General features: G+C 36.3%; 1 protein-coding gene across 1 annotated transcript; it reads right to left on the bottom strand.

Annotated features, from left to right (window-relative positions):
- Positions 1 to 170: 170 nt before the first annotated feature.
- Positions 171 to 12,386, bottom strand: LOC149002024 (Holliday junction resolvase MOC1, chloroplastic-like). The gene is made up of 6 exons (XM_089137559.1): positions 11,672 to 12,386; positions 10,112 to 10,217; positions 8,224 to 8,276; positions 5,732 to 5,863; positions 1,704 to 1,776; positions 171 to 1,165 (listed from the first exon to the last, which is right to left on the bottom strand). The coding sequence occupies exons 1-6, from the start codon at positions 12,083 to 12,085 to the stop codon at positions 1,068 to 1,070; spliced, it is 876 nt and encodes a 291-aa protein (XP_088993685.1). The 5' UTR covers positions 12,086 to 12,386; the 3' UTR covers positions 171 to 1,067.
- Between the last annotated feature and the right edge of the window lie 1,777 nt (positions 12,387 to 14,163).

The raw sequence follows: 14,163 nt of genomic DNA, 5'->3' as shown, positions 1-14,163 counted from the left end.
TTAGTTTTAGATTATAATCTGTCAAGGGTTCAGTGGCTGAACCCACAATCCTTCCCAGAGCAGGCGTAACTCATTTCCCCATGTTTTAGTGGAAAACTAATTCTACTTTTCATTGAAGAGAAAAGAAAAGAATAGATGAGCTTTGATTGTTGAGCTGCTAAGGGTGGCCTCTGTATAGCCATTAATGATCTTTATGGTCTTATAAGTTCATCTACCATAAGACATGAAAGCAATAATAGCAGCCCCTGCCTTTGATCCTCGGTGCTGAAGAATACTCAACTGCCATTAATACCAACGATGAGGCTCTCCAGATAAAATCCATGAGTCTTGGGTAACTTTTACTTATTGTCTGCAATAGTTTTCTGGGTTATTTAGGTAACATCTGGAGAGGAACAATACTCCCATTTCTTATGAACAAACATACTTCCTAGAATCATAATCCGCAAAACAAATCTGGGAAAATTTTCTGGGAGATCTGAATAGTAATAATACTCCATGAGGTGCTTGAATATCCTAATTTTAATAATGTATGTTCATTAAACATGCATAAACTACCGTGTAATCATTATTTCGTTAAGAAATGTATTCTACATTCTGAAATGGGAATGCATAGCAAAAGCACCATAAATTAACATAACCGACAACCGAAGGAAATTAAGAAGAGAAAATTTGATTATGCTAGAACTAGTGGAGTGCAGATCTATTACATTAGAAATTGAAAAAAGAATGATCAATTAAAATGCTATAGTACAAGCGCAATTTGATTGTGCTGGAAATTGAATGCGCTGATATATCTTCCCTGTGAGGTGGATTAGAATGGACTGACATTTGAATCTCATCAAGAACCAGAATGTTGAAGCTGTATGTGTTGTATGACTTCCAACTTGGTGGGGAGCCCAATCTCTCAACATGGAAAGCACATACCTGTCTAGTTCTTCGCTCACCGGTTCACATCTCATGCCTTCATCACAGAAAAGAAAATTTTCCCAAACAGCTTCCAAAAGTGGTGCCAAAAACTGGTAGGATTATTATTGCACTGTGATTTCAAGTTTTCGAGGCATCATGTTCTATTCTTCAATGACGTTGCACTTGCCTGACTCTACCTTGCCTGGCTCTACCTTGAGGCCTTTAGCATAAGCAGCAATAAGAAGAGCATCAGCTCTGCCTGCAAGTATCAGAGGACAACGAACTCCTATGAATGATTAGTGGTGACAAACACAACCATTTTAACTGACCAAATTACAAGTTACCATGAGATAAATAAGGTCGATATGAGCCAAATCCACTCTCAACTTTGAACCAAAAAAAGCATGATAGACCAAGCCCAGAATAGGCTCAATTTACTTCCAAATCTGTAAATTCTCAATCCAGGCCTGGCCTGCTTGCATCCTAGCAAGGATAATGCAAAGAGAAAAGCTGATTTCCTTGGCTGCAGTGGGTGGCACTATCCTGTATGTGAATTTTACCACTATACTTTGCAGCAATAATTTGTATTCTAAAAATGTAAAATAAAGGGATCAAACTGATAATCAGGAGTTATCCACATACGTGGGATGGAGTAATACACAACCTTCATCTTGCCAATGTAATGTATTTCAAGTATGGATGATACACAAAGAGACTTATGATCCTAATGGTTGAACTACTGTAGGGAGGGTAGAAAGATAGAGCTAAGCAGAACAGTATGAAAATTAAGTGGGTACCGTGATCCTTTTTCCGCTTTAACAAGTGACTCAAAGATGGAAATAATGTTGATGCGATGTTCCTGCTGTCATCCTGTCAAACACAGCAATGAATTTTGATCAGGTTTTGAGAGAAATGGCAGCAAAATCTTAACCTAGCAGTTGGCCAAAGCTAACTATCACATCAAATTCAGCATTAATGGGGTAGGAATACAGTAAAGTACATCATGAGCCTGTACCGCCTAAAACATAAACTGTAGCTGTAAAAACCATCTTCCACAGAAGAAAAGGCATAGTTGTCATGGCACCTAAGCAAGCCAAGAGGCCTAAAGTTCAAGGTATCTGCCAAAGCAACCAAGGCACCCAATCTCACTGAAGCACCTGGATGTCACCTAGGCAATTGATCCCTGCCACTTTTCTTAATTGGGTGAGAACCCAAGGAAAGTGCAAAATTATGTGGTTTGACAGCAAATCAATTCACCATCTCCAATCTTCTTTAAGTGATTGTAAATGAGAAACCTCAAAGTGGAAAAAGCATCATCCTTCAACTTCTCCAAACAAATGAACAATGGTTTGATGAAATAGCTTCCATCCCTTCTAATGAAAGTAATCTCAGTATTTATGCAAAAGCCCACTCAAAGGCTGCAGCAAGGTCAACCATTACTACGTCCACAAGAAAAGGAAGTAAGTCCGAAATTTGTTTCTTATATGTTAATTCATTATACGGGTGGGCCTTGGTAAAATGGCTGGTGGACCATAACTGTAGCCCTGAGGCCAAGGCATAGAAAGAGCCTCCCAACAAAAATTGTTGGGGTAAGACTGCGTAGGTAAATTTGCCCCATGGACTCGGCTTTTGCAAACCCTTTGGCACCAGGTTCACCCTTTTTTATATCTTAATCCCTTGTGTAATCTATTACCTAAAGAAGAAAAAAAAAAATCAATATTGCAATATCCAAAAGCCATGAACAAGAAACAGCCAAGCAAAACTTCAATAATTCAACAGCATTCAGAAAAATAGATAATATAGTCTTGCAAAAATCTGGGTCATCCATATTGGGGAAATTTGAAGCTCAATCTTCATAAAAGCAGTACACAACAAAAACTATTTCGGACAGTCTCCAAGAACCAACCTCTGCTTTCATCTATAGTTCCATCAAGTGCTCTATTCATATTTTTACCAGAAAGAGAAGTAAAAAAGTGCTACACTTATTCTGGACAATGACTAATCATGCTTTTCCCAATCAGACAATCAGTTAGGCTTCTTTTCTTCAAAGAGTGAATATTTTATTGTTTTTTCTTTTTCTATCTTGGATCCATCATGGTGGAGCCTCCTGCACGGGTACATCCTTGCTTCTAATCTTTAGGAATTATCTACCCATTTTTTTTTTTTTTTAAATATAACAAGGTAAAATCAAATGGACAAAGTTAAAAATTCTAAGAGATCAAGTCAGACTGATGCAGATCGAGAGAGAGATTTCAACACAAGAATTTATGCCAGACCAAGCCCAAATCAAAGTCTAACTGATTAAATAAGCAGAGTAATAACAAATAATATGTGTCATGGGATGGCAGACAACCCATATTGAGGGATGTTTGTGTCCACCTAACCAATTTAACAGGTAATTAAACATTTATGTTCTTTAGTTTAGCAAATTCATATTTATCATTCAAATGTTATGAGCAAAGCATGTCATTTTATTATTACAACATAGATAGTCCTATCCATGGTGGGGGAGATCTCATGAGATATCTTGCTTTTTCAAAGAAGCGAGACGAGATGGAGATCAAGAGCAGAGAGTTGGGATATCTCGCTGGAACTTTCAATTTTCGCCCTTTTTTTTTGCGGATTTCGGCAAGATTTTCACTTGCAACTACTCTTAGCACATCTACAACATCAAAGGAAGATCACCCATTCTCTACTTGTCATATGAACTTATGATTAATGATTTATATAGAACTTCTAATGGTTGTATAATTTTATTATTTTATTCTTGAAAATTGAGAGTGTGATACTCATATGGATGGAATTTTGATGACATTTAGTTATTTGATGCATTTGATGCACTTGCTTTTCATTTATATGCCTTAAAGGTTTCATATTTCATGTTGTATAACCTTGCATTCCCTAATCCTACAACATTTCGGTTTCACACTATGGGTAGACTTAGAAATCATACTGAGGGTTATTTTCTGACAAATCCAAGGCCACCAATGTGTTGTTCAAAAGGCCTTAAATAGGCTAATTCAACCCAATTGAGACTCTCAAACCCATCAAGATGGGCCACCGAATTGACGCCAAAAAATCGCATATCTTGACCGAGATCTTGCCGAGAGGGTTGAGATCTCGATTTTTCAAGGTGGCGAGATCTCTCTCTCTCTCTCTCTCTCTCTCTCTCTCTCTCTCTCTCTTCTACCATGGTCCTATCATAGGGTCATCACATTTGGCAGGCCTAGTCATAGTGGGGTTAATATATAGATGTGAGTACATGTATGTACTGGCCAAGAATCTAATTATACTTATCCCTTTTAGATTATGCTTCTTTGCTACACTAGGCAAACTACGGTTTCCAAATCAAACCTTACTACGACAGGGAAGCCGATCATGTTCCAACTCTATTGGGCATCCCACAGGGCTCCCGATATAAAGAAAACACCAATAGGGGTGCAAGAAGCATACTGATAGCCCCTTTCCTATGATTTTTCTCTCTCATCTATTTCTTGGAGATTTGTGGTTAGTTCCCCGTGTAGTAGATTTAGGGTTTTGGTTAAAGAAGTTGCGTGTGCATAGAAGGGACTTCAAGATGAACAAAGGCAGATCAGTAGAGAAAGAACCATGTTTTGAAAGAGGAGCAACACTTAAGACCTCTCTAGGTATGCATATTCTTCTCAGATAAAAATAATGCATGTTTTGCATCATGAATTGATTAATGTGAGGGATCCAAATCAATCTATTTTCATTGTACATTCAGAACATGACATGAGAATGGGAAGAATTTTTTCATGGTTTTTCCCTCAGGATACCCTTGAGACCCTATGGAAATTATATGGGAGTATCTTAAGGGGATCACCCCATGGATCCCTATGGAATGTATTGAAAATTTTCACATATATTGGGATGCTATTGGGGTCAAACAACATATATATGCGAGATAAGTGGCACATATATTTTAACTAGTTAATTGTATCTATTCCTTTAAAGTTGCAAACTCTTGGGGATGTCAATAGGTTGGTTTTGCTGTTAGTTGAAAAATACCTTGAAAATGTAAATTTCATTAAATATTTTGAAAAAGTCATAGTAGAAGCCCTTAGAAATGTACATGCCATTAAGTAGCTGGAAATTCCAACAGGGACCTAGAGTCCCTCTCAATCTCTATAGAAATAGCTATCTGTAAGTTCATGTGAGGATCCAAATCAAACTTCTGAGTCCTTTGCATGAGTATTGACATTTTAAAATAGTTGACTGATTGTACGAACATGATGAAACTACACAATGATTTCCTACTCCACAAAGTGATGGACATATAGTTCAATAGATAGGCAAAAATACCTATAAGACCAAGTAAGGTTTGACTAGAACATAACTCCTTTAATATAGATGTGATTTATGCAATCTCATACAAAAAGTCTCATGCAAAAATAATCTTTTCGAGAAAAATCTCCATGAGATTAACATATTTATATGTTATATAGCTATGGTAGTATTATGAATGTAATTTGTTAAATTATTTTTTTATGAATACCTTGCATTTGTATGATTCTTTAATATATATTTAGCATATAATTTGAATTATATAATTAATCATATGCCATTCGTGCTGAATAAAATGATTATATCTAAAAAAGAGCATTATAAAGCCTTGTTAGCCATGGTAATGCCTTGTGGCCACTCTATCACTGAGGTGCTTAGGAAGGCCCTTAATAGTCTTGGCACCTTAAATAACTGTGCAATGGTCCAAAGGTAATGCATGAATATCACTAATATTTTAGCACACCTGCTTGTGTGGTTTAAATAAACTAATGCTATGATTTAACTTAAGGTGTGGAAATACCTTGGTTGAGCAGTTCCCAAAGAGTTCAAAGTGATTCTTCCACAATATAGATGGCACAGGAACAACAGAAAACCCAGAGGCAACTAACATCCCAATCCATAAACCATATCCAAATCCTCCACTCCACCATCCCTTGTTCCAGAAAAAATGGAAATTCCTCAAGAATTGCAATTACAAAAATTTTACAACAAATATTACAGTAGATCTCAATGTATTTCTGAAACTGTTATATTAACAATGACTATGACAGAACTTCTAAAGAAATTCGGGGGGCAGGGCAGGAATTGACAAGCAACAGAATTGATAGCAGAAGTGGAAGAACATTATATGATTAATGGATTTCATGCCCACAAAGTGCAGTGATTTCAATATTTGAAGCAGTGAGCAAAACTGTCAATTTTCTCAACCATGGAAACCCTATAAGTCCTTACATTTATAAAGTGATTCATTTCAATATTAAGTAAATTTAGAAGTGAAAATATGGTTGCTAAAACAATTTCCCTGAGTATTTTTATGTATATGAAAAAAATGTGATCTCAATAGAACATGAAGGGGAACAACTCAGGTAGGTTTAACATATGTCACTATTACTGTGCAAAGAGGAAGAACATGATTACAGGAAGAATTTATTCAGGACGGTTTATATGTGATTGTGCTTCAGTAGGCCCACTGGAGTCACTTGACTGCAAGTAATCTGCACACCTCTAGTTAGATGTTTCTGCCCTGTTTCTAAATGAATGGTTTTATAGCTGGTAGAGGAATAAAGAATTCATAGCTAGCTGGATTGTAGCAGACTTATGAAGTCCTTGAACACAGTCTCATGCTATTAAAGACCTAAGTCCCACTTAAGAAATTCTAATCCAAAAAGGCAACATTACCAAAGTCAAACAATAAACACAAATAGGGGTGACATTAATATTTCTGCCTTCACACCTTTCTAAGCCCCGTCTCCACACCTAAACTTCATGCTTTCCTAGCTACATAGAGTTATAACAGGTTCTCCACAATGGCTGGCTTTGTTTCACATAAAAATTTTACCTAGAAAAATTTCTGTGGTAAACTTTAACTTCGTAAATGTAACATTGTGTAAATTGAGAAGTTTTTTAATGCATTTTTCCCCCTTAGATGAACATAAGAACATTCTTTAGCAAGTAAATTTTACATGTTGACTTTTTCAAAATGGAAATGGAAAATTTTCCAGAAATTTTGCACTGAAACCAACCGAGCCAACATCAACAAAAGATGTGCTGAGTTTTAGACTTCTTTCTGATTTACAGAGAGAGATGACATTCAGAATTCCTCAACTGATAAGTATCTGCAACGGACAATCTCCCAAGTCAACACCATACATAGAATTTTCGTTCTTAATGAATAACAGATTTTACTGAATTAGATAAAGAAACAATGTAAGATGCAAGAGCAAAACTCCAAGTAAAAAATAGGAGGGGAAAAAAACTAAAGAATGGTTTGAAACTTCGCAAAATTTTGCCGAAATTTCATGAGATTTCAGACATTTTGAGGTCACCGAAGCTGAACATACCTGCAAAATGAAATTAACTGGTTGAAGGGAAATTCAATGAAATTTCAGTACTTTCTCTCTGAAATCTCGAAATTTCGGATATTTTGGTCGAAAACCTTGGAATTCGGTTGAAATCTCGGGAATTTTGGAAAATTAAGTAAGAGTTCCACTTAAAGGGATGTACTAAATCAGTTTTGTGGACAACATCTTCTCCGACCCACCCCACCAGCCATATGTGCTAGTAGTGGCATCATATGGCTTATCATAGTGGATCAAAGGGTTTCTTCACAATCTGGTGATCTATGTCGACAGGTACTCAAAGAGCAATATTAATTCCAACACACTTTCATGAAGTACTAAACAACTGTATTAAGACTTTACGAGAGTGTGATATGATGATGTGCTTGAAAATTATATACTTAATCTTTATGAATCTTAAATAGTATATAGTAATGATTGACTTTATTACTTGTTTAAGACTTTAAATTGCTTATCTTTTTATGCTCGAGTACTTAACCAATGTATAAATTAGTAATTATACATGAGGATTCAACAAACACTGCCAATCAGCGGTGAACACAAAATAGCTATTTAGGTAACTATTTTTAACAATATGATCATTTAAATGTGTTAATATAGCCTAAAATAGGTTTTCCATGAACATGAATTTACACTTCAAAAATATTTTTATTTGTGAAAATACACTTAGATTTGACTACATAGACACAAACAAGAGCACAAATCCAAAAGACAATTGTGGATCATTTTTCTAACCAAGCATGGATATATGTTTATAAGCCCTAAAATAGGTTCTCAACAACCAGGCCCATAAAATGCATAACTCCCACCAAAACCTGGCAAGAATTCGTACCAGGTTCCAACCAGGCAAACCAAGGCATTAGAATGATTTGATAAAAAATTATGAGATAAAAAGATTCATAACTGAAATTTTGTACGAAGGCTTATGACTAACCTGTTTCCCATCTTGTGGATAAGGAATTGATTGCTCAATATATACTTTAGTTCCTAGAACCAAATGATGGGGTCAGAGCATTGAAATTGTCAGAGATTTTAACAGTTCATAAACAAAGCTAAAATGCTCAGCAGTTCCAATAGAACTATAATCACAAAAGCTGAACAAGTCAAAACTCAAAAGTGAAGCACAAACAACAGTGAAAGAAGATGAAAGCAGCCCCATCAGCATGCTTCAGAACATAGATCTTCCACATGGGATGAGCTTTTTTTGGGATGAATTCATGGGATGAACTTCCACATGGTTTAATAGACGCAACCTTCTTTCCAGCATTTCTACTAGGAAGTGAATTATCAGAGCAACAATAAGACTACCAAAAGTGTGTTTTTGGCTTTCAACAAGTTTTAGCTGGTAATTTAGACAAGCTACAAAAACATTTAGATAGTTGAGGAAGAAAAATAATTTTAGTGACAATTTGATCAATTAATAAGCGAATCCTTATGGAATTTCAAGGGTAATTGGTGTAATTGAATCATTAGGAAGCTTCATTCTAGACTGTGATTGTACACATACAGACTTCATACAGCTTCTAGCGAAACCAAGATTTCAGCTTTCCCTAGCAATATAGCTCTTGGATTAATAAAAAATCCATAAGATCTTTAGTTGTTTACTTAATTGGTCCAAATGAACCTTTCATACTGATTAAAAAAAGCCCTACAGTTCATTGTCTGACAGGTCTGAATCTTGGAATCAGTCAAGGAGAGAAGGAGCAATAACTAGATAAAGGGACCCTAGCCTGCAGTCTAGAAAACTGCACCAGATTCTGTCACTTATATTTATAATGAGACAAAAGAACAAGAAGTCAAATCAGCCTCTAGCTAGCCAAAATACTTTAAAGGGTCGAAGAACAATATCAGTAAGATCCGAGAACCAGTAACGATTAATGGACAAGGTTTCTCGCATTATGTGTAATTTGTGATATGCTGCAGAAACATCTCAATTGTCTCACCACTAGATTCTGCCATAATTGGTGAGGGAAGACAGGTAGAACAGGTATCAAGTGAGAAGATGAAGACCACCAGAGGTTAGGTTTTTCGACTATTCCTCCTGAATGGCAGATTCGGAATCTGAAGATAGAATAGCTCAAACAGTGTCACAAAGCCTCATGGTGAATTCAGAGCTTGCGAGTGGACAGCAGACGTGGAGTCAATGGCTCACCAGAGTTCATGGAATCATAGAGGTCAATCATGGAGGCAGAGTGGAGTAGTATCTATAAAGGGTCATATAGGCAATCAGTGGCATATACCTAAGCTTCCACCCCTACAGGCAGTGCTGGTGACATATCTGCCAAGTGCCAGCTCCTGGAGGAAGTGGGTATGATAGGATTATAGCAGTGGCTCTGGAGAAGGAAGAAGCAGAAGTGCAAGATGGCACATCACAGTTTTTGCTCTGTGTTACTGAGGTTAGAGACAGTGGCTTTTTTTTGGGGGGAGGGGGGTGTAAAAGAAGGATAAAATTTTCTTTCGAGGTGGTTTAACAGCAAAACTAATAGATTGATTTCTATGTAGCAGGGGGTTATTGTCATTTTCTAGTTGAGGAGGTGTTTGGCACTAATCAAGGCAAAAGGGGAGGGTAATGTCATGTTCCCTAATATTTATTTGGAGAAACATACAACTTAAGCTTTCTACAGAAGCAAATCAAAATTTTTTGTAGGATAACATGATATTGTGGATATGAAACAGATGCAACTTGATTTTACCATGGCTAAACCAATTAGAAGAAGCTATTTCCAGCAGAGGACAGCACCAATTAAAATGTAGTTAAGATAAATATAATTGAACTTCAAAGAAACAAATGGACCTTCAGAAGTCAGAAAATGGCTGCATACCAAGGGGGGCATCCAAGCTCCGCAGCAACTGTACAATAGACTTAGCATCCATACGTTTTCGAATTCTTTTGCCAATCAATACTTGCAAGTGAGGAGTATCAAATACCTATATGATTCAGGGCAAACAGGCTCCTAAATAATTAGAGGACTTTTTAAAGTCACTTTTAATAAACATAGAGAAGCTTTCTTCAACAGTCATTTTCCAACCTGAACTTTTAGTATACGAGAAATACAAGTACAAAGGGTAAAAAAATATGTTAAGAGAGAAGGATTATAGATCTCACTCTACTGATGATGATGTCATAAGATTTCCTAACAACCAATACTTTCAAACGGATAAATCTTTGAGCTAGGTTTTCATCGTAGACACGTCAATAATCCGTATCTGGTTCTTTCTAATGGACATCTTTAACCATAATTCCATAAAAATTTTGAAGTTTCAGCATGGATAACAAGCATCTAACTAGTTAAATACTTTCTAAAAAAAGGCTTCTTCTAGTCAAATTATTAGGCATAGTTGGACTTCTTCCCAATGTAGATTCATTTGAGAGCAGCTCTATCCTCTAGACTGGAAGAGCTCGACTCCAGGTTACTTGGTGTGTAATGAATAGCTTCTCCCATACTACTGAATTATTTGCTTGCTTGTCATCTTTCAGGGGACTAACAAAAATTGGGTGCATTTGTCTGTTATATTCACAATGAAATAATTCATCAGTAGCAACTAGCAACTGAACATAATCTAGAATTGAAAGCCCAGCGCTAATGCCACCAGGACATAAACGGGTAACCAACACACTCTTACAAATTTACAGTTTGTATTTTCTTCAAAAGGTATCATAGTTCCCTTATCTTCCTGCAGCAAGAAGTGAACTGGATTGACACGATTTTCCAAAGAAGCAATTAATGATGATTCTGTTCTATATGTTTGTAAAACCTCTATTATAAGTAAAGTACATCAAATTGCAGACCAGCATTCACTAGATGCCACCAAAAGTACATAAAATACTCAAAAAGTATAACAGCAAAAACCCTAGGACATAACATATATAAGGTTTTCCTTTTTTCTAGAATTGACGTGTCCAGGCCACCTTATGGGCACCTCTTGACTAATAGGAAGGACTTATATGCATGGGGGAGAAACCCCAGCCCAAAGAGGTTCGGACACCAAATAACTAGCTAATAATTGCAAGCTCATATTAAGCATGAGACAATTGCAGCTTGTATCTTTCAACATCTGAATACCCTGCAGATAACCTAATCACCAGCTAAAACACTAAACAAAGGAAAATAAGCATCACATTGCAGACATAACCTTGCAAGTATCATGATCAAACCCAATAACGTTAAGGCACCTCACTTTAAAAATAACTAAAAATAAAATAAAATAAAAAATAAAAAGAAGAAGAAAAACTTTACAACTGAATAACACAAAAAGCCGACACTCTTAACAGAAATCAGCCAGTAATTGAAAAACAAGGAAAAGAGAAAGAGCAGGAAAAACAGAACAAACTCGCAACGAAATATACTGAAGAAAAATGAAAGCAATGAAATGAAGATTACCTGAGGAGAACAAACCGAATTTTCAGTTTTCAAGAGCGCCAAAGCTCCCGAAATATCAGGGTCAATTCCTATGACCAATTGGGAATCAGTATCCCTAGTGGGTTCCTCTCCAATGATACTCAGCTGTCCATCCGTCTCAGAAACTGGGTAGGATAGAGAAGCTAGCCAGTTCTCCTTCAGCTGAGCTTCAGCATCCTTAACCCTAATCTTGACACCATTAACCCTTTTCTTCTTGGGGGAACTCTTAACAGTAACCAACTCATTATTATTCGTCAAATCTAGAGAAGAAGCAGAAAAACACCTAAATTTAGAGGGACTAAATCGTATTTTTGTTCTAAAGATAGCAGAGATATTCTTCATGGTATATGGTGGTGATGTAAGATAATGAGAAGACAAAACCCAGATATTTTCCATGAAAAATGCAGGTTAGAAGGAGAGAGACAGTGAGTGAGTGAACACTGGAGAATTATACTTTGGAGACAATTTGAAGAGAGTTCGGAAAATGTTCACTAAAAAATGGAGGGATTTCTCCATCTGTCCTGGTTTTTTGAATCTTCTCCAGTAACAGGAAATTCCATAACGTTTTACTGATAAATGTGCCTACGGTTGGATTGGATTTGCCCATTTGGCCATCCAGAGAGCTTCAATTTTTTCTGGCCCAGCCCTCAAATTGATGTCCTAAGTTTGGGATTTCCCTAATTCCAAAAGTGTTGAATGTTGATTGTAATTGTTTCTAGAGTAAATTGCATTGACACTCTAAAAATGAAAGTTTTAAAGCACCAACGTTTCACTTTATGTTTAAAATTTTTAAAATTGAATTTTCATTAGACACATTAGTCTAATTTGTCATTGAAAACTGTTAAAACGTAATATTTTTTTATTCATATTTTTTAAACTGAAAAAATATAAACAGTAATTTAATGGTTTTCGGTGACAAATTTGACTAATGTGTCCAATAAAAATCTAATTTTAGAGTGTCTGTTTTTTTCAAACATAAAGTGGGGTGTCATTGCTTTAGGACATCCATTTTGGGTTGCCGGGCAATTTGCCCTTATTTTTATGGTTTGAACTTCTATACTTCTACATCTTCTCCTCTCCCCTTTCCATCCCTTGGGCTCATTCTTGTGTGCCACTTGCCTAAGAGGAGCCCGAAGCTAGAATTGGGCTCTAATGGCCTAAACTTATCCTTAGTTAAGAAGGATTTAGGCTCAAAATTTTGACCTTAATTCAACCACACTCTTAACCTAACCTCCACCTCCAATTCTAATTCCCTTTCTAATGACAACTCTAAGCTACTGACTCCCCCCTATCACACACTCACCTACAACCTTGCCCAAAGTTGGGTTCTAAATGGGTGTTGAATGTAGAATGTTTAACTCTATCTTGCATTGTTTTGGGACTATATAATTTTACAATTAATGCCAATGAATGGGTTGCATCAAGAGATGGGCCAATGGGGCTCATTGATGAGGCTTGTAGGGTTGAAGATGTACTAAGGTTGATGGAATTGCAAGTATTTCAGTGTCATTGGTACAATATACAGTAGAAGGTTTGGCAGCTGCAAATGGATTGTAGCATAGAGATGATCACAACAGATGATGGAGGAGATGGTGGTAGTAGATGGGTGTGTCAGAAACACACACTAGTTCACAAGGATAAAACAGAAAATAATGTTAGTTTTGGATCCAACCTATTGATAAGTCATTTGAAATGTCACTTGTAAAACTTAAGCTTAGACACCTCAAGTGTAATTTATCCAGAAAAGAAAAAGGTCTTACATCTATGTGATCATAAGAAATATCCATTAACATCCTTAGTATCCACCATGAAATAGCCATTCTTATCTGAGAAACCCAGCCAACCCATGGACAGCAACATCTGTATAACCAGAACTGTGAACTTCAGTTCTTGAAACCCTAGCTGCACTCGAGTTTAATTATCAATCAACATCCTTATCAGTACCAGCACAGCCCTTGTTGTCTCACAAACCCTAACCCCACCTCAACCCAGATCTTGTTGCCTCATTGATTTTGTTGGGAATTGAGGGAATCTCAGTGCTTCTAATGATGATGGATACTTGAATCAGACTTTGGTGAAATGGGTAGTTGAAACCTAACTCTCAAGTCTCCAAGAACATACAATCAATGTAACATAGTATGCTCATCCTCAGCTATCATGATGGGACCAAATTCAAAACTAATCAATGCATCTCCTGCAACAACCATGAACAGCCATTATAGATCATGAAAACTTCAGACCACCCCACAAGCTGAAGAATCAAAACAACTCAAGTAGGTGTTAATTTCATCAGAACCTTTTGATACTCAATAAGAGTAACATTTCATTTTTTTTCTTTATTTTTCAAAAATTCTTGTTAGTAGATTGAGTTATTTTTCTGTTCATATCTTTATTTTTATTAAATAGTCAATATCAGAGGAAACATAAATCAATTTTTTTGGGGTAAAAAACATATCCTATTAACTGAAACAACC

This window comes from Hakea prostrata, chromosome 10 (assembly GCF_041222555.1).
Source record: "Hakea prostrata isolate BN-2017 chromosome 10, UWA_Hpros_2, whole genome shotgun sequence".
In the NCBI taxonomy this organism is placed as follows: Eukaryota; Viridiplantae; Streptophyta; class Magnoliopsida; order Proteales; family Proteaceae; genus Hakea; species Hakea prostrata.
This window is presented reverse-complemented; position numbering and strand designations above follow the sequence as displayed.